The sequence below is a fragment of the Schistosoma mansoni genome, chromosome 1 (genome assembly GCF_000237925.1).
Source record: "Schistosoma mansoni strain Puerto Rico chromosome 1, complete genome".
Taxonomy (NCBI): Eukaryota; Metazoa; Platyhelminthes; class Trematoda; order Strigeidida; family Schistosomatidae; genus Schistosoma; species Schistosoma mansoni.
In genome coordinates this window covers 5815046-5843035 of record NC_031495.1, presented here as the reverse complement: position 1 = coordinate 5843035, position 27990 = coordinate 5815046, and the positions used below count along the sequence as shown (strand labels likewise).

The 27990-nt window shown below is 38.1% G+C and overlaps 2 protein-coding genes across 2 annotated transcripts; both read right to left on the bottom strand.

The window, feature by feature from the left end:
• Positions 1–3: 3 nt before the first annotated feature.
• Smp_004000 (hypothetical protein) lies at positions 4–10376 on the bottom strand (the record flags this gene model as incomplete). The annotated part of the gene is made up of 4 exons (XM_018793073.1): positions 10314–10376; positions 7635–7795; positions 7382–7596; positions 4–136 (listed from the first exon to the last, which is right to left on the bottom strand). The coding sequence occupies exons 2-4, from the start codon at positions 7728–7730 to the stop codon at positions 4–6; spliced, it is 444 nt and encodes a 147-aa protein (XP_018647622.1). The 5' UTR covers positions 7731–7795; positions 10314–10376.
• A 5989-nt stretch (positions 10377–16365) lies between these two features.
• On the bottom strand, positions 16366–27731 carry Smp_124320 (putative 50s ribosomal protein L4; the record flags this gene model as incomplete). The annotated part of the gene is made up of 5 exons (XM_018793072.1): positions 16366–16867; positions 20613–20679; positions 24393–24657; positions 26172–26534; positions 27699–27731. 5 exons carry the CDS (start codon positions 27729–27731, stop codon positions 16366–16368), a joined length of 1230 nt encoding a protein of 409 aa, XP_018647621.1.
• Between the last annotated feature and the right edge of the window lie 259 nt (positions 27732–27990).

Here is a 27990-nt window from a genome sequence, read left to right as displayed (position 1 = left end):
TTTCTAATTATTATCAGATATACATTCACTTTCTGTATCAGAACTATCAGAGGATGATGGAAGCATATCTTCTGGGATATAATTGTCATTCTTTATTGAGGATTCTTTTGATATGTTTACAGTAAAAGTTTCCGGCCTATAAAAAAGTGATAGGGAAAATAATAAGTATTATTCAGTCAAAAAAGCGATGAATTTATTTGGTAATTAAAATGGTATACCAAGAAATCTAAACACAAATGAATCGCTCAGCAAAGCATTTAAAAAGCTGTGACAATGCGTGAATAAAACCATTGGTTGTATTTTTTCCAGCGAAACAGTTAGCAATTAGAACTATGTTTAAATGCTTACAACTCAATTAAAACGATAGTTGGTGCGATCAGTACTACTAGATGTTGACATATGAACAGAATTATAACTAAAGAGTGTAACTATGGCATAAAAGTAATGCAGGGACTGGTAAGTCATACATGTTGTCAGTACAAAATGAAAGTACAACTAAAAACTGTTTTCAATTACTGGAGTGGAGGTTGAAATTAATTCTAACTGTTTATGTTAAGGGACCTATGTATTATTGCTAGAACCCACTCAAAAAATCTGATTCACTGAATAAAAGGTGATTAACAGGGTGACATTTCATATTAATTAATGATTCTGTAGCTTCTCATATTCTTTACCCGGAGCTATACCAGAATTTAAGTTCACATCAAAACTGTTATATCCCCCGGTGAATTACGAATGGTAACTTTTAGGTCTATTTATGCATTTTATATTTATTTATTTATTTAAACACATATATATTGGTACAAAAGGGCACCAGGTACATATGCGCCACACAAAATAATGAAAGTAGGAAGAGAAGGGATGAAAAGATAAGGCGGACTAAAATGTACAACCAGAAGACTCTTTCAGTTAAGAAAGTTAGAACCACTCTTTATGTAGAAAGTAAAAGAAGGTTGCAGCAGGATCGCCACCGGCTTCTATTCTGAGCCATATCTGATAACGTCTCTAGCCACTGTGTTGCACCATCTCTCGGACCCCAGCCGGGGAGTCGTGAAGGACCAACAGAAGCTAGCCCTTTGCAGCTCTCTTTCATGCCACGACACCATGTCATACACTGACCTCCTCTCCGCTTTTTCCAACCAGTCCCAGGGTCGGCAAATAATGCACGACGTGGAAGTCTCTGGGACGACATTCGTAAAACATGTCCAAGCCACCGAAGTCGGTGTTTCAAGATGGTGACACCAATTGAATTATCGTCTCTGTGCCCGAACACACGATGCCGAACCTCTGCATTACTAACATGGTGTTGCCACTGGATGTCAGCAATCCTTCGGAGACAACGATGATCGAACACAGAGAGACGTCTAACATCCTCAACTCGGAGAGGCCAGGTTTCACAAGCATAGAGCAAAACTGCTCTCACCGACGCGTTGTAGATCCGACTTTTTACAGCCAGACTAACATCACGAAGGCGCCAAAGATGGCCCAGATTGGCATAAGCCGCTCTGGCTTCCATTATACGTGCATCAATCTCATCACTCACGCCACCACCAGCACTTATATAGCTACCTAGATACACGAACTTCTCAACTACTTCGATCTCCTCACCATCCAGGGTGAGTACAGGATTAGAATCCTGCCAGTCTTGTAGAAGTACTTTGCACTTGGAGGGTGCAAAGCACATGCCGTACCTGCGGACACTGATTGCCAACTGATTAAGTGCTGATTGCATGCCTTGGGCATTATCGCACAGTAAGACAATATCATCCGCATACTCAAGGTCGAGAAGTCGTTCTCCAGGCAACATATCCACACCGCCATTACTTACATCCACCAGAGCTGTTTCTAGGATGTCGTCGATGGCAAAGTTGAAGAGGAATGGTGAGATCGGGCAACCCTGCCTAACCCCACTGCTCGAATGGAACAAGGGAGAAAGGTGGTTGTATGCCCTCACTCTGCCTGAGGTGTTCGTATACAGGGCCTTTAAGATGTTAATGAACTTCTCAGACACACCCTTCTTCAATAGACAATCCCAGAGAACAGTCCTGTCCAACGAATCGAAGGCCGCCCTGATATCAAGAAACACTACGATTGTTGGCCTGCGATAAGTATGACGGTGTTCTAACATTTGGCGGAGGGTGAAGATGTGATCAATGCATCCTCGACCAGAACGAAAACCAGCCTGCTCCTCGCGAGTCAATCGTTCTCGGGTTTTAAACAACCTACGAAGAATGATAGAAGCCAATAGTTTGGACGCAATCGGAAGTAGACTTATCCCCCGATAGTTATTGCAGGAACAACGCGAACCCTTTTTAAAGATAGGGACGACTATTGACTCATTCCATGATGTTGGAACACTTTCTTGCTCCCAAACCTTTCCAAACAACACAGTCAATTCCTTAGTCAGAAAGTCGCCACCATCTTTAAAAAGAGCCGGAGGTAAGTCATCTGGGCCAGGTGATTTGTAGCGCTTCAAGAGTTGGAGTTCCTTGCGGACTTCCGCCTCGTTTGGTGGATCAGTCGTCACCGGCCATGGAGGGCAGGACAATCTGTTCGATGTTGCTGGAGCAGCAGGCCAGTTGTACTGCCCTTCGACGAATTCCGCCCATCGTCCAAGACGTCGGGAGATGTTAGTGATTGGCATCCCATCATCCTCGTAGATTGTTTCACTCACACCAGACTTCTTGCTGCCAGTGGCTCGGATGAGTTGGAAGAGCTTCCGGCAGTTACCAGATGCAGCTGCTGCTTCCATCTCATTAGCACGCTCCGACCACCAGGCTTCCCGGTCCTTACGCAAGCTTTGCCCAATTTCATTACGTAACAGCCTTCGTTTGTGGTCAAACTCACGGTCACCCGGAGTAGACCGACGGGCTTCCATCAGTTGTAAGGAGCCAGAAGAAACCCAGTGCTTATAAGCGGGACGTTTCGCGAAGCCGCAAGCGGCTTTACTCGCCATTTTCGTGGCGTCGTGAAGATGCAACCAATGCTCATCTATACTTTTCGGTGGGGTGGTAGCTAGACTAGAGGCTAGCTCCGCTCGATACTTACTTGCAACAGAAGTTGCAGCCAGTTTACTAATATCAATCCGTTGGTGGTGGTCAATCCTTCGGCCACTGAAAAGTAAGGTGAGATTGGCGCAGACCAGGGCATGATCAGACTCCAGATAGGTACTCCAAAAGGAGCGGCAGTCTTGTACACAACCACGCCAGCGGTAGCTGATCGCGATGTGATCAATCTGAGTCCAGGCTTGGGATGCAGAGGGAGGACGCCAGGTGGCACACCGGCGATGACTGTGCTGGAAGTTAGTGCTGACCAGAACAGGGTTGTGGTCTGTGCACAGTGGCAGCAAACGGTCTCCGTTATCTGTCCTGCGACCAACAAGTCCCCATCGGCCACCTAGACGACTCTCTTCTGTGCCTAGACGCCCGACCTGTGCATTCAAGTCTCCGGCTAGTACTACAATATCTGTCGAACGCGCTTTCTGGAGAAGAACTGTTAACTGATGGTAAAACTCATCCTTGATTGCATCCGGGCTGCAATCTGTCGGGGCATAGGCGGAGATGACGAAAAGACACCGTTTCTCACGCCGGTTTCTTCTCACTTTGATGGAACTTTCTAATCTAACAGCACATAACCGACTGTTAATGGGGATCCAATCGATTAGTGCTGCCTCAGCCCTAGCGCTTAGTGCGACACCAACGCCAGCAAGACCAGACGAAGATGCCACAGGGTCCCCGGATAAGCGCACGTGGAACAAGCTTTTCGAGACAGATGGAGAGCGGATTTGTAGTACTTCACTAGAGTCTTGAATACGGGTCTCGGATAGACAGCAAACATCAACATTAAGACCTTCCAAAGACATAGCCAGCCCTATCTGTTGTCTGATCTGCATTAGTGTGCGAACGTTGAAGGAAGCCAGCTTGAACGGCGTACGCGGTTTCAGAAAGACTGCCTCAGTATTCATTATCGGTGGAAGCATTCACTTTCAACCAGACAGTGACTGGAGATCGTTTAGATAGGACAGATTTTCCACCAAGAGCGAGCTGATGCATAAGTTGAAGAGTAAGGTTACACAAATTGGGGGTAAAAGGGGGTGAATTAGCGATATGGTAAGTAATAATAATAATAATAATAATAATAATGGTAATAATAATAATAATGATAATAATAACGTAAATTGTCTTGCTTATAATATGAGCAGGAATAGAATCGTCAATAGAGTTCGTCATTTCATTCATTTGTGTTCTCGTGACTTTCGGGTTGCCTGATCTGCCAAGGGCGATGGGACAGTGCATGACAATATTGTTGTGTGCTAGGTTCAAAGAGAATTGTTTGCTATATGCATGCAAGTCCGCCCCGTTATTGTTCCTGCCCCCAAATGCCCTGGTACGGCCGAGAGTGGGGAGAGTCTACTCTCCCTCTCGAAATGCTCTCACATGGCCAGCGAATATATAGCCTCTGCCAGGGAAGTCCTACTCACTGCCTTCTCGTGGCATTACTGTTGTTTACGAAAGTGAGAGGACGAAAAGCGAATGTCCGGAGCTTTGACCGGGTTGGTGGACACGGAGGGTCCACCTAGGGGAGTTGGAAAACCCTGATTCCAAACCAATGGTGCACATGGGCTCCAGTTTCCTGATGGAACGAATGGCGGAAGAACCTGTCATTGGTCAACGACTACCATGGGACTGCATCTCCTCACGATGCTCCACTGCCTTGTGGATCAGACCTTTAGGTCAAAGGCTCCGGGTGTGGCCCCCTAAGAAAACCACCTGCTTCGGTTTGGGCACCCGGGCAGTATCACAGCCCACACACAAATGAATGAATGGTCTATTTATGGATCAATGTAATATGCCTATTTCCTATTATACGATTATTACGTAACTGAGCTATTCATATTCGTATTTCTCTTATCATTAGCTTTATTTTGACCTTGACTTAGTATCATACAATTCTTGAGTTATAATCAGTTTATTGATTACTTTGGTTTGTATAAAAACCCAGTATGTTTTAAATACGACGATTCATACCACTGAGGCTGTTATTGGTGTTTTGGACTTAACTGGTTGGGCTAGGCAGATCGCAGGACCGGTTAGCACTCTAGTCTGCTCGTACGGCTTCGTGTCACTGTTCCAATCGAGAATTCGCTGCTCTCTAATTGGCGGTCTCATTAAGCCACACATTAGAAAGTCATCCACTCGTCCACAAGTATAACATAAGTAAAGAAGTATTAAAAAGTTGTATATATTTGTGATTAGGTTTATGATTTATAATGATTGTATTTAACACACTCAACTTCCAGTTTCCCGTATATTTTATTGATGATTATCGAAGAGTATATATGACCCAGTCAACAATTACGTAAAGCCAGAAGCAGCCATGAGGGTCAAGAGAAAGATAAGTCCTTCAATAGGATTACAAAGGCTCTCCCAAGCACTCGACGATGGATGTTGGTAAAGATTATTCTTCTGAAGGTTTAGTTTAATTATATTTTTATATAAATTTATTGGATGACTATAAAAAATTTATAAATATTTCGATTGAAAACCACCATGAAGGACACTAACTAATTAGTGTCATGTTTTAAAGTGGCAGTAGAGTAAGAGCCTGAATAAGACTGATCAATCACGCAACCTAAATTTTTGCTTTCTAGAGGTCCTACTACTTCGAAGATTGTTAATGTGTAGAAATGCATTGAGTCACTGAAAACTTAATGTCCAAATGTTTCGCACTACAATTCGTACTATTTACAAATTATCAGTAGCTACAAATTTATGCATAACTTTTCAAAATGTTAAGCCAAACGGTGCATACAAACTTGATTATAGCCAGTCTGATCCAGAACAGTGATTATGAAGTGTAGGTTATCGTTGACTTACTTATTAGTCAGGAATACAGATTATTAATAAGAGCAACAATAAATAAACTTACGCCTATCTAGCAAAACGCTATAGAGTAATTTCGAAATACTACCGTTTCTTCAAGTACATTCTACACCTTGAAAAGATTATAACAGCTAGTGTATTCGTTTTTTTGAAACGCGAGTAACATTTCTCATACAACCCTCAGTTTACGTAATGATTTAATGTCTAGTCTTAACGAATATTAATTGACAGAAATATAGAATGAAGATAGATCCAACTGCTAGTTTTTCCTTACGTTATGAATTCTTGATACATTTAAATAAAGTGAGAAGACAGAAATTTCCAAGAAAACATGAATGTATTATATTTCAAAGCTTCTCACCAGTTTCAAACGGCCTGAAGTTACAATTTTATTTTATTTATCTATTTATACACGTAAATATTGGTACAAACGGGTACCAGATATATATGCGCCCCACAAATCAAATGAGATTTGTGTGAGGGCTGTGATAACGCCCAGGTACCGAAACTAAAGCAGGTGGTTTTCTTAAGGGGCCACACCCGAAGCCTTTGACCTAAAGATATGATCCACAAGGCAGTGGAGCATCATGAGGAGATGCAGTCCCATGGTAGCCGGTGACCAACAATAGGTCCATACGTCATTCGTTCCATCAGGATCCTGGAGGCTATGTGCACCATTGGTTTGGAATGAGGGTTATCCAACTCCCTTAGGTGGATACTTCATATCCACCGACTCGGTTAAAGCGCCGGACATTCGCTTTTCGTCCTCTCAATTTCGTAAACAACAGTAATGCCACGAGAAGGCAGTGGGTTGGACTTCCTTGGCAGAGGCTATATACGCATGGCCATGTGAGAGTATTTCAAGAGGGAGAGCGAACTCCCCACTCTCGGCCGTACCAGGGCATTTTGGGGGCGAAGTAGATAACGCGATTCCGTTTGAAGCGAAAGGTACTGGGTTCGAGTCCCAGAGGGAATATCAACTCTGAGATGCAGGTACATCCTTCTGACGAGTCCCGAAGTTATAATTACTTTTTCGTACCTTAATTACTGAAGTTGGTTTCGAAGTGACACCGAAAAAGCGTACGAAGTACGAAAAGGAAACAACTTATTTCACATAATAGTCAGGACTGACTAGTATTTCTATGTTGAAAATGAATTCCCATACTAGTTCCACGTCGAATTATACATAAATATGGCTTCCGATCTGAGAAAAGATATCTTAAACAACGTGACATGTACGTTTCCAGCTAAACTTACAACGCGTTGTCAAATGGTGGTTTTATTATTACGGCTAGTAGTCAACGCATGATAAAATGTCATAATTTGGTAATTTCAGTTCAGAAAACAGGAATCATCTAAATACTGAACACTTAGCAATGAACACCATTAGTTTTTACACTCTGACACTTCATCACATTATTGATAATAAGTAATGTAAATAGTTTACAAATAAGACGATATAAAATTATGGCACGACTATAACTATATTATACACTTACCAACGTCCTTCATTAATCAGCGCCTTAATATTATCCTTCTGTAACACAGTTCGAATTTCTCCCTTCACCTTTTTGCTATCCAACGGTGAACAGACAACGAAACCACCCTGAGCAAAGTAGAATGTATTGCGAAATCTTTCTGGAATAGATACGAAAACTTCCTCTCCATGTTCTGTCATCGCAGTGAACAAATAGTTGCCGCATGATTTGACTAACTGGAGATCAGATTATTTATTCCTAAAGTAGTTTGTACCTTACAAATGATTTCATTTGATTCTATGGTATGAGTATCTTTAAAAAGTTCCTTTTCTGCCTTTTTACGCTTAGGCACAGAGGAGGGAAGAATCATTCTTTATAGGATTTATTAATGAAAATGCCGTATTATAAATAATAGCTATGTAAAACCTGGAATTCCTAAAAAAACAGTAACAGTTAAATTTTACTATTGGAATAAACGTATAATAGAGGTGATTGAATTCTGTAAAAGAACACCTTTTGTGTGAATTGAAAAGTTGGTTGGGTAAAGTGTTTCAAATAGCAAACCAAATATTTGGTTAACAGAAATATAACCCTCTTACGAAAAAGAGAAAGGTCTTGTAAAAACCTCATGCATCTTACCTATGTAGTCAAAGAGAATACACATGGCACAAAACTACTGTATTATCTAAGTGAGGTAATTCAATATTGAAAATGTAAACCTTTTATTTAAAATCCACTTTCTATATGAAGCATTCTACATGTAAATTTTCGAGAATCTGGAGCAATTTTTCATAAACTACTAGTGAAACAAATTCAATATCACTGTTTATACGGTAAATTGATAATTTTCTTTTTTTTTGAAACTGATCAGAAAAATTATAATGTCAACAAGTATATTGCAAACCAATGGTGAAACATCCTATGTGCAAAGTTATAATCGAACATGCTAGCAAAACTTCCAATCATATTGATACTTCACGCTTCTAATTTATTACAATCATAAATTATGAGTCACGTTATTACCGGTTAATCAAAAAAATTCCACCCTATTTATTACCACACACTTTATTATGGTGGGGATGTATGTAGAATAGCATAGTCCAAAAATCTATATAAATCAGTACGTTGGGAAGTAATCAAGGATATGTATAGAAAGAGACCTATCACAAAGATTTCGTTAACTTTACTGCCCAGATATGGACGAGAGTGGGGAGTTCGCTCTCCCTCTTGAAATACTCTCACATGGCCATGCGTATATAGCCTCTGCCAAGGAAGTCCAACCCACTGCCTTCTCGTGGCATTACTGTTGTTTACGAAATTGAGAGGACGAAAAGCGAATGTCCGGCGCTTTAACCGAGTCGGTGGATATGAAGTATCCACCTAAGGGAGTTGGATAACCCTCATTCCAAACCAATGGTGCACATAGCCTCCAGGATCCTGATGGAACGAATGACGTATGGACCTATTGTTGGTCACCGGCTACCATGGGACTGCATCTCCTCATGATGCTCCACTGCCTTGTGGATCATATCTTTAGGTCAAAGGCTTCGGGTGTGGCCCCTTAAGAAAACCACCTGCTTTAGTTTCGGTACCTGGGCGTTATCACAGCCCTCACACAAATCTCATTTGATTTGTGGGGCGCATATATATCTGGTACCCGTTTGTACCAATATTTACGTGTATAAATAAAATAATAAAAAATTCTATTCTTTCTGGTTGATAATGCTTGTATGAACTTTCTAACTGAACTAAACTTACCTAACACAATGATACTTATTTCTGTTCCTCACGAAAATGACATATCACTCTTTTTATCGCTAAATTCAGGTTTTTACATGCAGTGTTCTATCCTGACATCCGCTAAAGATAAACATGATTTTGATACAAAAGTGTTTGGCAGATACATGGAAATAGATTTTAATGTACTTTGTTGCTTTTTATACCGATGAAAAAGACTCTAACCAACCGGAAAATGATATACTGCAAGCTTATAGCTTGGTGCTTTTATAAAATAATCACTATTTGATAGGGTTTATAAGCGAGTTGTGATGTTTAAGTAAACTTATTACTGAGATAGGTCATCGACGTTGCATAAGGTTGATGCAAAACAACACCCATTGAGGTTTAACGAAAAAATACTTCGGACTTTTATCCTTACCCACACCCACGATTTAGCGACTACCATAAAATTTATAACCGTGCTTTCAAAATTTGACCTTAAACCTATGACCAAATCCCTATGACTTAAAAAGACGTTCGCGGAGTAGCCACAACTGCTACTTTACGGCTATTTGAAGTTCTATGTGTGCACTAGCGACTGTAAAATGCCGCGCAAATACTCCAACCCTTTATCAACGACGTACTCTGTGGGATTTGTACACTGGATAATTTGGCGACTACTTGATTGCAGTTCCAGATAAAGAAACAAATCTAAAACATATAGATCCTCGTTTTGGAAGACTTTGAAAACAAGACATTATGGCGAATATTCGGAGTCAGTAAACTGGATTACCATAATTCTTAAGATGTATGGATCTCTTCGTATGGACGGTAAGCGAAAAGCAGGCAATTCAGCGACATTTGAAACAAAAAGCGAGGGAAAATTCGAATTACTTTCCCCAGACAGGAGAAAAAGCGGACATTTGGGCGCCTTCCCCCATTATTTTACAACGCACTTTCCCCTTTGTTCGCGTTTATTTTCTATCTATTGGTTGCCTGTGATAAATTGAAATTTCGATTGAAAGAAAACGAAGCCTATCTACCGATTTTGGAAAACCTTGGGGTTTTTCCAAAAGTCATTTGATTAAAAGTGTTGAGGAATCTGGTTAGACAGTATATATTGTACATAATATATCTTACGGAATTTCCGAATCAGATGCACAAATTAAAGTAAGATTGAGTTCAGTATGATGACATTTTCTACTAGTGGGTTAAATAAAATCTTATAACTTACTTTTCCACGACACAAACATACACTAAGATTTATATTCTCAAGAAGCATGCACTTTTGAAGGTCATTCATTCAGACGCCAGCTGCTCAATCTCCAATGGAATTGCACAAATATACAATATGCTAAAATATTTATGGTCCGAAAAGAAAAAAACTTGCGGTTGAGGAGCTTCCATTACTGGAAAAAAGAAACTGGTGACTCCAGGTGAAAACTAAGTGGTATAAATATAACCGATTCAGATTTGTGTATTGAGGACAGAAGGCCTACAGCCTATGTTGTCGCTTTACTAGTAAGCTACTGATAGTGCCTTGTCTTCTCTTGAATGAGTCCATTGAAAGGGCAGAGAGAATTCCGTCTAAGAACAGGTTAAAAGAATCGATTACTTGGTGTGGAAACCTGTTTACAACTTGTAATTTTTTATTCTTAGTTTTTGTACTATCCCGGTTTTTCCTCTGAGTTTTCCAGACCTTGTAGAAAGAAGAAGAGGTGATAGATCAGGTCCAAAATGATTTCTTAGTATCCAATAAATTGAAACCAGATCATCTAATCAGCGACCGAACAGAGTTTAGAGGTCTATAAGATCCTGTTCTGAGTCTTTAAGAACATATATGTCTTGCTCTTTAGGAGCACCCGAAAAATCTCTCAAACCTCTTCTGTAGTTAGAAAATCAAAACACTACTTATTATGAGCAGCATCATGTAAGTCAACTATCCAGTTTATCATGTTCCACCCATTAAGTTAGTGCCTGTGCGAAAATTTATTAGGTGTTTGATATGATGACCACGGATGTTTGGGGTTTTGTAAGTCACACGGAATTCTCGTCTATGCCTCTTATATTATAAAATATAGGAGTCTTATGCCTTAAGGCTCTCCTTATAAGTCTTGAGTTTGGGTTACGCAACACGTAGTAGTATTTTACTCGTTTATATTCATGTCTCGAATTAAAACCTGCATGTCCACCAACTAAATCAAGGTTCTATAAATATTGTGATTATTATGAATATTATGAACAAATATTACACAGTCGATAGAATGTTTTCATTTCGTGTCTACGAATAGCAGACTTAACTCTTCTTGTGGCTCTTATAAAGTTACTGCCGATCTCAAGTCCGCTCAGAGGAGCAGGGTTGTACGTGTAGTCAGCAACCCCATCTCGTAGAAAACAACCATGTTAAGAAAACGCCAACCAGAATAAACAACTTAAGCCATTTAAACTCTGAACTCCGAGTTGAAGGATCTCCGTTCAGAAGAATTATGATGCCTCATGGTGAAAACCTAGATTCTCAGGAAGTCACAAGGTCGATATCCCTTCTAACAACCAGAGCAACAATCACTATAGACGCATGGAATGTTCAGGCAATGTGGAAGGCCGAGAGGACCAATCAAATAGCTACGGAAATGGGGAGATACAGACACAAACACATGGAAAAAGCTAAATGGGTCTCACAGATCACATTAAAGAGAATCAGATCGATCATATTTGCATCACTAAAAAATCTACAAAGTCAATAGAAATTGTGAAAGCTATGAGAGGAGCTGACGTAGCTTCAGATCACTGCTAGCAACTGGTGGCTGCCAAGATGAAACTGAAGCCAAAGAAGCAATAAACAACTGGACAAACAGCATTACAAAGGTTCAACACAGCCTTCCTACAAAATACTGACCAACTCAACCATTTCAAGATAACTCTCAACAACAGGCTATCGGAAACGATAACGAGGCTGTCGAAAACCTTCGCGATAGGTGTTGCGCACAAACCAACAAAATCCCTTCATTCAATCTTATGCAAACCAAAGGATGAAATGACAAAAGAAAACAAACCAAAAATCATCTACAAAATAAATTGTACCAACTGCGACAAACACTATGTCGGACAAAGCGGACACCCCCTTCATCTTCGCCTGCACGAACATCAATTAGCAGTCAAACGCCACGGCATATCTTCACTCATATCAATACACGTGGACAACTACGGACACACATTCTACAGGAAAAATGTGGAGATTTTGGACAGAGGCAATTCTAAGAACATCAGAGAACTTTTAGAAGCTTGGCACTCAGGCCAATCAGCAACAAACAAACACATTGAAGTCAATCCAATTTATCAACCAATCAAAAAAATTATGCAGAAACATAGGAAGAAAAATCAAACCAATAGGAGATACAACCAAAACAAAGAAATAAACAAGATTTAAGGTCAATAAGAACCAATAGACATCGAGGTACACTGGACAAGCTGTGAATCACATGTTGAGAAATTCAAACACTTCACTTCTACCCGAAGTTTTTGCTGATGATGTCGTTCAGAAGGACGATGAAAGCTTTAAACCAAACCATCCAGCTCAGATAACAAACCTAAATCAAAAACAACTCGAAAAAGATGGGCAAACAGTATACTTGATGTATTGTATTCATAATTTACAAACACAGTGTGTGATTTTGCATTACACTATAGACTGGTTTATATTACTCAATACTTCGTTCATTACAATATCAAATATTGAGCAATTATATCTTGATAATTCGGAAGTGACGCCAAAGTCATGGACTAACCAAGGTTCAGTCACAGCTGTGATGAGTGAATTTAACTCGCACGCTAATATTCCTAGTTTATGGTATTACCTCCCAAGACTACTAGTATTGGTATATGAAACTACGAAATGAGACCTATCCAAACAGGTCTTCGCATCATTCGCTTCCAAGATTTGACTACTCCAAAATCCATCATTTTTCAAAGATTATTTTTTAACTCAGCTGCTTCCCCCCCTTTTATTCTATCTTTGAGCGACATCTCAGATCATATCTAAATTTCGATTTTATTATGAATTTAAGCACTAGTTAACAAAAGATTTCATCACTTCTCTGACCTTAGGATTACCTTGAGGATTCTAGCTGGTTAAGGTTCAAAATTTTCTTCAGTCCTTTCACCTATTCTTGTCACTTGTCTGGTTCGAACTGCTACACAAATTTCTAGTAAGATGCTAAGAACAATAATTCAGACCTTTTAAAAATTGCGCGCGCGTTTAAGGTTGGATCGAGGTCGTTTGATTCTAACAAACTAATAACAACAATATTCACTGGCATCAAGCTCTTCTCTGACACGCCAGGGTTGTCTAGTCTCACTTCAGAACTTTGACGGAGTATTCTGTAACTTAAGATGGGGTCTACCAAACCCATCTGCGACCTTTTTCTCCCTTCGTTTCTGCACTATCATTCATGTACCGCACCACAAAATGAATTTGAGAAGAACTAGAAACCTTGACCGAAATTATTCAAGTTGACATCAAAGAAAAATGCTTTTGAAGCAATAGATACATAGAAGCAAAGTTAATTCATAACAAGCATGAACTCACTGCTCTTTTTTAGAACGCGAGTCAGTAGTTGTTACTAACAAATAATTTCATGCCTGATGGTGTTAAGTCTGTTGATGCACAACATTAAGTAACCAATTCAGGATGAACCTAATAGATATTAAGAGCTACCTAGTAATATTAACCTTTCAAAGTAATGACGATATGCTAATACAATATGGAGTTTCGGTTTTCTCAGTATTACCGACTAGTAAACAAGACTATGTTGTTTAACAACAGAACTAGAGGACAAACTGAACAATGTGACATATCAAAAATGACGTAACTTGTGGTTTCGTTGGAGAATCAACAATTGTACTTTATGCTATGAATGGAAGGATTCAATTTGGCATTATAAAGTAAACCTCACTATTGAAACAGACGGTCCAAAAAAGTCGGGGATATTCACTTACACCATAATTTATCGATGTCATCCACATGGAAAATTTTGACAAGAAATAGAAAGGGCTTAGGCCATGTAGTTTATGGAAAGTCATAGCAGTTTTGTTTCAAGTTGGTTGCCGGTATCTATTCACTGATTCCCGTCTCAAGAGGAAAGGGATTTAGAAGTGCAGAGCTATTCATCAAAAACACCTCATACAAAAACCATGTGTGGTCAGCCTTAAACACTAGTCAACTGGATTCAGTGACCACAGTCATGAAGATCGCAGCTAAAGAAGCTTCCTTTTCAGGTCTACAGAGAAGAAATGTCTTTCCATGGTGTGAGAAACCGGAAAGTAACAACCACCCTCATGACCTATAGAACTCAAGATCATCTTATTCACGATCGTTTTCTATAAACGATTTATCATTTTAAATGAACGGATCTAGTGCCAGTTGGCTGACATAATACATTGATACTATGTGGCTGATTGACGACTGCCTATGAAGGAGGAATATTGACTAAAATCTCCGAATAAAGTGATGCCAAAACATCAAATCAGTAGAAAAAAATTATCGGGTCTAAGAAGATAATATGCTAATATATGCGAGTAATCAACAGAGAAATAACACGAATAAATGTCATGAACGACTGAGAGACTCTGACCATACAGGTTATTTATTTGCTAATAAGTTAAGACCTCACCTTAGGCATAAGTTGTTTTTCATACAATAATCATAAAAACCAACAGAGCATAATGAGTGCGACTTATATCAGAAAAATTGGGGAAACTAAGTGGATTTGGGGAAGAATGCAGAACCTGTTTTCTAATCCAAACTACGACGTTTAAATATTGACCAGAAATGTTAGAGGTGAATCTGACCCAATCTCTACTGATCTGGTCACTTAAACAAGGAGTGATTGGTCCCTAAAAAGGTCCATTTAAGGAAAAGAAATATGGGACACTCAACTTTTACAGCTTCGTTTTATTAAGCAGAAAGAGGAAACGTATTCACTGTTTATGTTACCGAACAAGTAAGATCCATGACACTGAAGACATGGATAAAGGACTTGCGTTCCTCGGAGAAACGTTGTCTGAAAACAGTCATCCAGGCCGCTTCGTAAAGAACATAAGAGGAATCCGGAGTTCCTGTTTCAGAGAAATATCTTTGTATGAATCTGAACTCTAAAGGTGACTGAAATTCCGATGTATTTAAAAACCCGTTAACAACGGGGATAAAAAGGATGTTATATGCATCAAACCCGAGGATAACATTTACCGGTAGAAACCGGTTTTTTGTATTACTAAGGGATAAGTCCCCTCGTCTTGTCAACCCTATGTATATCTACCAGTTCACCTGCTCTCGTTGAGTAAGATATGTGTCGTAGCCAGCACTAAGTTCTAACACAGATACGAGAAAATGCCCCAGTGTGATTCTGCAAGTGACAGTAAAGCAGTTAGAAGCCCCATTCTTCAATATTTAATCGATCCCATTCACTCCGCCAATCCGCAGGTTGACTATACAATTCACTCTAATCTACCAAGGTTTCTTCGTATCCAAATCCTTAAAACAGCAGCTCTTGCCGCCCATGATATAAAGCCAGAACTGAGCCTACAGAAGTACATCTTATCCTTATCATGTCCTTAAACTATTATTATCACTTTAGTTCGTATTTGCAAATATTCCCTTCTCACTATAATTATTTGTTTCTGACATCACCTAATTTCACTTAACCCCCTTATTATCCTTAATTATTGTAACAACAGCATTTTAATTATTCATTCACATCATAATCTGTTGACAACTTTAAAAAGCTTCCTATTTGTATACACAATCTTTCATAGTCATTATTTACACTGCAAAATCTAACATATCGATGACATCATCATGTTTATATATGTCCTCACGAAATTCTTAAAAAAACTTCATATCGACACGATTGTACAGCTTGGTAACAAATTCTTTGAAAAGATATCCATCCGCTAAACTTTGTGTTTTTATGTTTAAATGGAAACCGCTTATACCTTTGAAGGTCAGTCGCAAAATAAGGAAGTCTAACTAGAACTTGGAACAATTATTTTATAACCTAGAATTAAAGTCATTTCAACGAAGTTAATTTTATTCGCTTAACGAACTGGCATAATGAAGTAAAAATAATTATACCCAGCCACATACTTCCTCATGGAGATTAAGAGATCTGTCAAAGAACACAGGCGAAAACACGCACTACATAATGCAACAGGTAACACAAAAAAGTCTAGTAGGATTATGATGTATTGGTTTAGGAAATAATATAAATCATAACTGTACACTGGACAAATCAAAGAGTATCTCTTCGCCATTTTGATGAGCCTATAAGATCACTAAAGTGTCTGTTCTCAAATGATTTATTTACATAGTCATCTGCTTGTCCATCCACTTCAGTAGTGAACCAATCGGGAGTTGAAGGATGCAAATACGGTGCCTCGTTGTACTCGTCACGAACTACAACAGTTTGGGCAGCAATAAGTCTCTCTTCCAACATTTCTAGTGCTTTTAACGATATGACTAATGTGTCATGATGTACCATAGACCAAACATTTAAACTATGAACTGGCATTAATGTTAAACCTCTACCAGGATGAGTAGCTCGTGGAGCAATCGAATCAAGTTTGAATGCTGATGACTCCGGTGAAATTTCGCTCTTCACATGATTTTCATAGGAACCGCATGCCAAACTAATTGCTAGATTATCATAACTAAAGTTCATGTTGTCTGTTTCATTATTATCAATGTTTTCGCTTCCAGGACATGGAACTGCCAACTGACTTGCTGGAGAATGTCTTTAAAAAAAACAGAAAATGTTTGCATGGTGAATGATAAAAAATTACTGCTATCATAAGGAAAGAAAAATAAAAGTAACATTCTATTTATACTAGTCACATATATCAAGAAACGATAACATGAAATTTCAAATATCAAAGCTACTTAAAGTGATTAAACATAATCAAAATTCTACATCAACGTATATTGGTACATGTAAGTACCAATATGGTAACTCTCCACTTCATTGGTTAACAAATAAGTTCAGTTTTGTTTTCCACTAATTGTAACTGTAGTACGTGCACTGGATAAATATAAAGTTGGTGGGAAAATCAAGATTAGATAGAACTTTAAAACACAAATTACTAGTCACTATTCTTGAAAGAATAATTCTTTAGTACTTTAAACAGTAAAATATATACTATAAATAGGCAATTATATAGAATGAGACATGGATGAGCATAGTGGGTTAAGCAGCGATACTATTATGCCAAAAAATGTACATGGTAGACTATGGAGACGTTAGATCGAAATTCCCAGATTTTGTGTTGGCCATAAAAGGGAATATTTTTTCTTCTGAGTGAACAAAAGATTCGAAGTGTACTCAACATAGCTATGTAAACAATTGATAGTGCATCTTGTCCCTCACCTACAAGTTTATGCAATTGCTTTTAAGCTACACTTTTTTGTGAGATCACTAGTGATACTAACAAATTGCTTACGCCCACGTAGGTGCTGTGCTGTTCAAACTCGAGACACAGTAAGTGAAAGTCAAGTACTTTAAAATAAATAGTTCACTATCTTAACAGTAGTAATAATTACCAGTAATTCATATGTGTCACAGTTACGCTATTGTTTATGATGTTTGACAAACTACAAAACAATAGGAATTTCTGAAAATAGTCATTTTAATTTATCATTAGAATTCTTAAACACAGAAAAACGTCTAAAAAATAAACCACCATTTAGCCAGACTTCCAAAGCACAAATAGAAATAAAAAACTGAGTCAAACGATTCACCACATTACATGATGGTCATCATCGATTTGTTACTAAATAAGTCAAACAGGACATAACTCTTCAGATATACACAATGTTAACATAACGATGTAAGCTTTAATGAAAACAAAAATACTTTATCTATCTATATATAAGGATTAATTTTGATTGTTAATGTGAGTTTCCTTTTAACTTAAACGGCAGTTTGTATGAATGCCCTGGTACGGCCGAAAGTGGGGAGAGTACGCTCTCCTTCTCAAAATGCTCTCCATGGCCACACGTATATAGCCTCTGCCAAGGAAGTCCTACTCACTGCCTTCTCGTGGCATTACTGTTGTTTACGAAATTGAGAGGACGAAAAACGAATGTCCGGCGCTTTAACCGGGTTGGTGGGTATGAAGGATCCACCTAGTGGAGTTGGATAACCCTGATTCCAAACCAATGGTGCACATGGCCTCCAGTATCCTGAGGGAACTAATAACGTATGAATCAATCATTGGTCACCGGCTACCATGGGACTGCATCTCCTTACGATGCTCTACTGCCTTTTGGATTAGACCTTTAGATCAAAAGCTCCGGGTGTGGCCCCCTAAGAAAACCACCTGCTTCAGTTTCGGTACCTGGGCAGTATCACAGCCCTCACACAAATCAAATGAGATTTGTGCGGCGCATATGTAACTGGTGCTTCCTTGTACCAATATTTATGTGTTCAAATAATAATAAATGAAAGTTTGTATGATAACACTTAATGATAATGAAATATCTAGTCTAGTGATCATCAGTTAACATTAATGGTATCGGAATAATAAAACAAAAGAAATATTAGAAAACCCACTTAATCATTATACTAGACACAACTTAGCAATATGAATGTGGAGACTTTTATGTACATTTAACTTTTAAGTTTAATCAATTATGATTCAACGAATTTCAAAGCAAAAGATTCTTAATAAGTACAATTAAGTTTGAATGAACAGACAATCTAATCAACAGATTTTTTCTAAATAAAGAGATTAAAACAATACCTTGAATTTTATTACCCGTTAGTGAAGAAAAATGGTTAATAAAACAGGTTTAATTGCTAGGGTATTAAACATGACTATATTCATAGTAATAAAGAAAACATGACGAACAAAACATTTGTTGGATTCAATTTAATGGAAAGGATAGAGAGTATGTGAAATAATTCAGTTAGATTATCATAGTAGTATGATGATAATTATAAAAACAATCGGTAAGCAGTTGAGAAGAATATGCACAAACTAGGAAATGACGATATTTATGAAGGGGTTTTGTGGAGGTTTATTCGATTTGTAAGTGATAAATGTCACAGACTGATCTCACTCCTGGTGCAACTGAAAAACAAGGAACACTGGAAAATGTTCATCTTAATATGTTTATCAAGTGTTCGCATGGTTAAGGGACTGTTGCGAGACCTAAACGTCCTGAGTACGACCACTGGTAGGGTTGTGAGTGAGCACTGTTAAGTAGATCTTTACTACGACAAGAAAGTTATCCAGCCCACCCTGATTTCCAATTACAGCTCAAACGATGTCTACCATGATAAATACCATATACAATGAAAAAAAAAGTTGTTTGGGAATGGTATAGGATTGTCGTTTTTATCAACTGGAGACTAAAATGTACGTCATCATAAAATCACAAAATATCCTTAGAGTTACTGGGCCGAGAAAGTGGATTAGGATTGGACAAATCCAATAGGTAGTAAATCTTCACTCCATTATACTTATCGAATAAGGCTGATGTGTAAACTAATGTTAATTGCTTTAGTCCCTATTAAGAGCTGATTAAGAGAAGAAAGTCGTTTTAGAAATGTTTAATTTGATAGCTTAACCAATCATAGATACATTGAAGTTAGCTATCAAAGAATTAGGGAAAAGTTCTAAATGAACAATACAAGTACCCTAAAGAGGGAAATATGTAGTGTAAATTGTGATAAACACTTGTATTTTAGGGTTCAAACAGCTACTTCAAGAAAAAAGAGGCATCGCAGGACAAGGATAAGCACTGCCATCGATAAAACTTTAATGGTACATAATCAACGCAGTTACATAGCATTCTATATAACAGTTGGAGTTATTTATTTATTTCTGATCAATGAAGCTTAAAAATTGATTTACATTTTATGATGAGAATTTCCAGGATTAAAACTCAGAAAAATACCCTATGGAATGATATAGACTAAAGAACTACATAGAAATATATTAGATGACACTTCCAACTAGTTTTCAGCTTCTCGGAAACAGGTAGAATCGATCAAATACATGAGATTAATGTAATACCAACACAGTTGTCGATTAGAATCTAAAGTTTAACTTAGAACATAATCGAGAGCGTATACTGCTAATAAGTCCTAATGTAACTATTCGGAGGTTTGAAAATTTCCTACAAGAAGCTGAATAACGAGAACTTAATAAAATGATGAAAATTCAACTACTCAGAAGAGTATTTCAATGTAAAAAAAATCATTATATTTTTCGTAATCTACAAATGAACGGGATAATAACTAAAGTAATAATTAGCCTCTAAATAATGGGATAGATGATCAGATGAAATAATATATGATCACTAATTAGAATTACATGACCAGTAAAATGATGAACAATGCGGACGAGTAACACAGCTGTATGGTCTTTGCCGGGATTTTAAAAAGTAACAGCACGATATTTGGATTCAAAGTATTTTGCTAACTATTAACTTATATGATCTATACCTTATAAATATATAATGTAGATCTACACTTACGCATCGACAAACAAAATAGATGGACCCCAACAACGTAGATCTGCTAATTGACGAATATATATCGCTGCTTCATTCATTGTTTTAGTTAAACGATAATGACGTGTTTTATTTAATGCAGAGAGTGGATCTTCCAAATCAGTCAAATTAAGAGAAGCAGTTTGTGCTTCAGTTAAAATATGTTTAGCATCTTCTTCTAATGTTTTTGATAGCATAAAATCATCCACAATATGTAAATCATTCTACAGAAGAAAATGAATGAGATGAAAAGACTAAATTTAACAATTAATTTAAGAAGTTTTCAATTTAAAAATGGGAAATTTAAATCAACAAACAAAATGGAATCTATCTAAAGAGCATCCTATTCAAGATTCGATTCTCAATTAACAGAGTTCATTTTGTGAATAATTTGAGTTCGAAGAACCTTTTTTTTCTTTTTACAATCACCAAAACATGAATGTGGTAAGAGTTTATTCAATACATCTGAATAAACTTTCCTATAATACAAAATATCCATGATCAGACAAAATAAGAAGTCTTAGATAGAAATGAAACTTCGCCTGTAACCCCTCCGGAGGCTACTGCCGGTCCTGAACCCGGATGAAGGAGTAGGATCGTGCATGGTGTCGGTAACTCCATCCCGTAGAAAACTAACTTGTTAAAAAAGCTAATCAGAAAAAATTATTCAAACCATTTAAACTCTGCCCTGGGAGTCAGAAGGTTTTTATTTAGAAGAGTTATGACGCCTCATGATGAAAGCCGAGTTCCTTCGGAAGTCATGAGGCCGACGCCCCTTCTGACAACCAGAGAAACCATTTATCTGGGTACATGGAATGCTCTTACAATGTGGGAGACCGGGATAACCTTCCAAATTGCTGCAGAAATGAGGAGATACAACGAGAGGTGCTTGGGACCAGTGAAACACATTGGACGTAAGTCGGACAACAACGACCAGCTTCAAGGGAGCTTTTGTTATACTCCGGCCATGAAGAAGAAAATGCTCCACATACACAAGGCGTTGCACTAATGTTATCCGAACAAGCACAAAATGCACTTATAGGATGGGAATCTTATAGACCAAGGATCAACAAAGCCTCCTTTAAAACAAACAAAGAAGGCATCATCCAATGCTATGCCCCTACCAACGATTGCAATGAAGATGTTGAAGACTTTTGGCGGCCTGTGTATACATCTGGGCTTCCTGTTCCTTTCATCTAAATATCTCAACAAGTTATCTAATTTTGTTTGTTATAATACATCATTATGGCTATTAATCGCACAACCTATTCAGGTGCGTTTCTGAAAAGTGTACAATCTCTTGCTACAAAGGTTACAAAAGACATAATCAGAGATATCGTGGTTGTTGGCAATATGCACCGAAGAGAATGTACATTATTCAGATGTCGATTGACTGGACGGCTAACTTCTAACCGAATTCTATATTGTACCAAAAATATAATATTGAATAAAGCTAATAATAATAATCAATTCTACGATAGGCTGCAGTCAATCGTTGAGAAATGCCCAACAAAGGACTTGACCATTCTGATGGGAGACCTAAATGCCAAAGTCGGAATGGACAACATCGGATATGAAGACATCATGGGACGACATGGACTAGGAGAAAGGAACGAAAATGGTGAGAGATCTGCAAACCTATGTGCCTTCAATTAACTGTTCATAGGCGGCACTATATTCCCACATAAACGCATTCACACTACGAGAACCAAATTGACCATATCTGCATCAACAACGAATTCAGGAGGACAATAGAGGATATGAGAACTAGGAGAGGAGCTGATATAGCATCAGATCATCATTTGCTGGTCGGTAAGATGAAATTAAAACTTAAGAAGCACTGGAAAACAGGGCGGACAACATCACAAAAGTTTAATACGGCTTTTCTTCAGGATACTGACAAACTCAACATAGCCCTCAGCAACAGGTTCCAGGCCTTTCATGATCTAATCACTGGAGAGGGAACTACTATGGGGAGCAACAGGAAAGGGATCAAGGAGACAATCACATCAGCATGTCATGATGTTCTGGGCCACAAGAAGCACCACCACAATAAATGGATCACTGTCGACACACTAGATAAGATTGAAGAAAGGAGGAACAAGAAGGCAGTAATCAATACCAGCCGAACAAGAGCAGAGAAAGCCAAGGCACAATCTGAATACACAGAGGTCAACAAGCAAGTGAAGAGGAGCATCAGAACCGACAAGCGTAAATATGTGGAAGATTTAGCAATGACGGCGGAAAAGGCTGTAAGAGAAGGAAACATGAGACAAGACACAACAAAGAAACTCGCTGGAAATTGCCGTACACCAGAAAGACCAGTGAAAAGTAAGGAAGACAAGGTAATCACCAACCACTGAACCCACCCAACATCGAAGTAGCACCCACGGACCTACCAATTGATGTTGGCCCATCAATAATTGAAGAGATCAGTATTGCCATCAAACAAATCAAGAGCAGCAAAGCATCGGGACCAGACAACATCTCAGCAGAGGCACTGAAAGCAGATGTAGCAGCAACGGCAAAGATACTCCACATCCTCTTCAGTAAGATTTGGGATGAAGAACAAGTACCAACAGACTGGAAAAAAGGACTTCTGATCAAAATACCAAGGAAAGGAGATCTCAGCAAGTGTGATAACTACAGGGGAACTACTCTTCTCTCAATACCAAGGAAAGTCTTCAGCAGAGTGTTTTTAAATGGAATGAAGGACTCTGTAGACGCCCAACTTCGAGACCAACAGGCTGGGTTCCGTAAGCATCGATCGTGTACAGACCAAATCGCAACTCTACGGATCATTGTGGAACAATCAACTGAATGGAATTCATCACTCTACATCAACTTCATCGACTACGAGAAAGCATTTGATAGCATGGACAGGATAACATTATGGAGGCTTCTTCGACATTACGGTGTGCCTGATAAGATAGTCAATATCATACGGAATTCCTATGATGGATTAAACTGCAAAATCGTGCATAGAGGACAGTCCACAGACTCGTTCGAAGTAAAGACTAGTGTCCGGCAAGGTTGCTTACTCTCACCCTTTCTCTTTCTACTGGTGATCAACTGGATCATGGGAACGTCAACATTTGGAGGGAAGCACGGGATACAATGTACAGCTAGGATGCAGCTGGACGATTTAGACTTCTCAGATGATCTGGCTCTTCTATCACACAAACAACAACAAATGCAGGAGAAAACGACCAGTGTAGCAGTAGCCTCAGCAGCAGTAGGTCTCAATATAAACAAAGGGAGATCAAGACTCTCCGATACAACACAACATGCACCGATCGAATTACACTTACAATTACAAGTGTTTATTAACAGTTGTCTACGCAAATACTTCGGATCCGTTGACCAGACACTATCAGCAACAACCTACTGTGGGAGAGAACAAACCAGATTCCAGTGGAGGAAGAAATCAGGAAGATGCGCTGGAAGTGGATAGGACATACATTGAGGAAAGTACCCAACAGCGTCACAAGGCAAGCCCTCACATGGAATCCTGAAGGCCAAAGGAGAAGAGGAATACCAGAGAACACATAACGACGAGAAATGGAGACAGACATGGGAAAAATGAACAAAAATTGGATAGAACTAGAAAGGAAGACCCAGGACAGAGTGGGTTCGAGAATGCTGTTCGGCGGCCAATGCTTCATTGGGAGTAACAGGCGTAAGTAAGATAAAAAATGAGCAAAATGCTTTCACCTACAGATTACAACACAGGACTATTTTATACATAAATTTTCAGAAATCTACATAATTCATTATTTTTTTCGACAACAACAAAAATTACCTGTGCATGCTTTATAGATAACATTGATAATAAACCAGCAAGGCGTTCACCATAAGAGAGAAGATAGTAAAAAGACTCTGGTCCACGTGGGCCTTTACACTGTCCTCCAGTGAGCCAAATATGAGTACGACGATTACCATGTCGAGCTTTTCCAGTTCCTTTTTGAGGCCAAGGTTTTTTTCTCGTTCCATAGGATAATTCTGCTCGTGTTGTTATACAACGCCAATCCTAGGAAAAAGATAAAAAATGAAGCTAACTCATTTAAAATATATATCAAATGATTAACTTATTTATTCAATACTTACATGTAAAACAGAAAATAATCAATATCTTCATAACATTTCACCTTAGTCACAAGAATTAAGAATTGTTTGACAACAGTTTAATCATTACATAAATTAATGGAGACTTGAATTTTATAGTTAATATCAAGGACTAATTCTAGATAAATAACCTGCGAAAAGCAGGAAGCATTGAAAAACTGTTTCATTTTAGTATGGGACTCCTCATCAACGGCGATCCACGACCCTACCGAAGGTCCAACCCAGGACCTAAGGTCTTGCAAGAAGCTGAAGTCCTTGGGTTCGGTCCCTGATCGGGTTAAGGATAGGCATTACTTACTTACTTACTTACGCCTGTTACCCCTCGTCGAGGAGCATAGGCCGCTCACCAGCATTCTCCATCCAACTCTGTCCTGAGCCTTCCTTTCCAGTTCTTTCCAGTTAACATCCATCCTTTTCATATCTGCTTCCATTTACCGGCGTAGTGTGTTCTTTGGCCTTCCTCTTTTCCGCTTCCCTTCCGGATTACAAGTTAGGGATTGAGTCGTGATGCACATTGGTGATTTCCTTAATGTATGTCCGATCCACTTCCAACGTCTTTTCCTAATTTCCTCTTCAGCTGGGAGCTGGTTTGTTCTCTCCCATAAAACGCTGTTGCTGATAGTATCCGGCCAATGGATGTTGAGTATTTTGCGTAGACAACTATTTATAAATACTTGTACCTTCCTGACGATGGTCGTAGTAGTTCTCCACGGATAGGCATTGCTGAGTCCTATACAAGGATGAAGCAGTCGTCCAGTGCATCCTGGTTTTCGACTGTTTCTCTTAATGTTAACTATGAAAATTTAGGTGAAACCCCAGATACAGGAATCCTCAGATTAATCGAATAGCATAAAAAAAATATGAAAACGAATATATATGATTCATATCATATATTAAAAATTGTATGTTTTCTTAAAAATTCACCGACAGGAGACAATATATTGTGAATGAAATTTCTCCTCTCACCACTTACGTATATATACAATATGTTATCTTGACACATATCATTTCACGTCACAAGTCTCTTACACACTGATGCATATACCTCGTTTAGACATTTTTAACGCTGATTGGATGACCTATTCAGTGTACAATGAACCGAATAACCATGTACCTATTTATATTCGATAATTTTGATGTTTGATCATAATTCCTTGAAAAAACTTGAACTAGATTGCCAGGCAAAACGTTGGTTTTACTTAAAATTCATTCGCTGAAATTCTACAAATATATTATTCCTATATAATGAACTTAAAGTTGGTTTGGTGGACTTTTAGTCAGATATATAATTTGAAGACCGAAGGCAAAAGTCATCCATTACCACTAACGAAATAAGTATCGGTTCTCTAAAAATAGGAAATACACGGTAAGTGTACACATGTGTGCAAAGAAAAAGATTTCAACTACTAATTAACTTACAATTAACCGATAATGGGCTTGCCAGTATAAATTTTTATGCACTAAATCAATACGTGGAAATACGGCAAATATATCTGGATGCAAATCGATCATGCCAAGTAAACTTTGAGAATTGGAAGATTTTGAAACGCCTACTGGTTTCAATGTTTCTAACCATGTTAATCGAGAACCACGAGAAGTAGCAGAACAGTAAACCGGAGGTTGCAGTTTTCTTGATGTTATAATTGGTTGGTTTGATGGTTCTGGTTGTAGCTCATCACATTTTATATCTATTTCTGGTATTTTAAATGAACGAGATGAAGCACTTCTTGTTAGAATAATATTATAATTATGTTTTAGGAAAAAATCACATCCATATTTTACCTGAAAACGAGAATAAAATAGTTAAAACGAAAACACAATTCATTAAGTAAGAGAAATACTTGAGACCTTAAAATATTAAACACAACTACATGTAATAAGTGTTGAAAAGAGATACCATAAAGCTTATTTTGAACATATTAGAAAAGTTTTCGGTATATTTTTAACTTCATAATTCAAAGGCGTATAATTTCTAAAATTTGAAAGATTCAGTATGGAGCTCAGTGGTTCAGAAGTTGAGCGTTTGCGCGCGAAGCCTAAGGTCCTGGATTTAATTCCCACGTGCAGAATCATGGATTCAGCACTCTATGCTTAAATACTTCGTTGTACGAGAGTGACTGGTCCTGTACATAGTTTTAGCCGACAGTTGGTAGACATAATTGATCTAACTAATGGACTGGAATTAACGCAGTTATGATGGATTTAAATACACCACTACAAGATTGTATTTCTATACGCCATGGAGTAACCAGATAAATTATACATTAAAATTAATAGTATTCCTTTGCATACACGTAAAATATTATATATGGTAGGGTAGAAGTGTAGGTAGGTCACTAAATAACTTTTGTGCACGAGAAATGTACAGAAAAAAACTGTCAAAGAAGCAGAACAGTAACTATATCTTGATTGGCAGCCTTTCTATTAATCATTCTTGGTCAGACATTGAGTAGTTAATTGTTCATTCTATGGAACGAGAATGTGCCCAAGTACATGGTTAGTGAATTATAACACTTAAATAACCATTATATTTTTACATGTGATAAAAATTCAACTCATGATCAAAACTACTTTTCATGATACACTGAAACATTGGATCAAGAATTACGAAAATAAACATTAATTTGTTTTAACCTACTAGTAAGCTGGTAGTCTCACGAATATGAAAAACCATAATTAGCTTTTTATTTCTCCCACAGATAATTACGAATAGAATGAAGCATGAAATCAGTATCTGACAGGTGTATATTGCCCAAGGATCTCACAGTAAAGCAAGTCTGAAATAATACGAAAAATATCTACGTGCATGAAAATTTCAAAATGCCTAAGTATGTAATATATTAGAAATCTGTAAAGTTGGGACAAGCAAAAGTGGTGGAGGTAAAGTGATACAATTCACTGAAATTATTTTTGTCTATAAAGTAAAACCAGAACTAATAGGTATACCTTTATAAACGTATTTATCGAGTAAGTACCCATGCGATCTAGGTGCCAATTGTAAATGACTAATCTCTGTGGGAAAATAACAGTAAGATTACAAAGCCAATAAACGGATATTGGCTAACACACAACTACAAAAGTTACTGACTAACATGAGATGACCCCAGATGTTTAACAAGAATTATTGGGAAGCCTCTTGATTACAGATAAGTGCCTTCTGGAAATATCCAAGGAGGTCAAAGAGCATGTTTATATAGAATAATATTGATCTGTCACCAATGTAAACAGAGAATTTGCA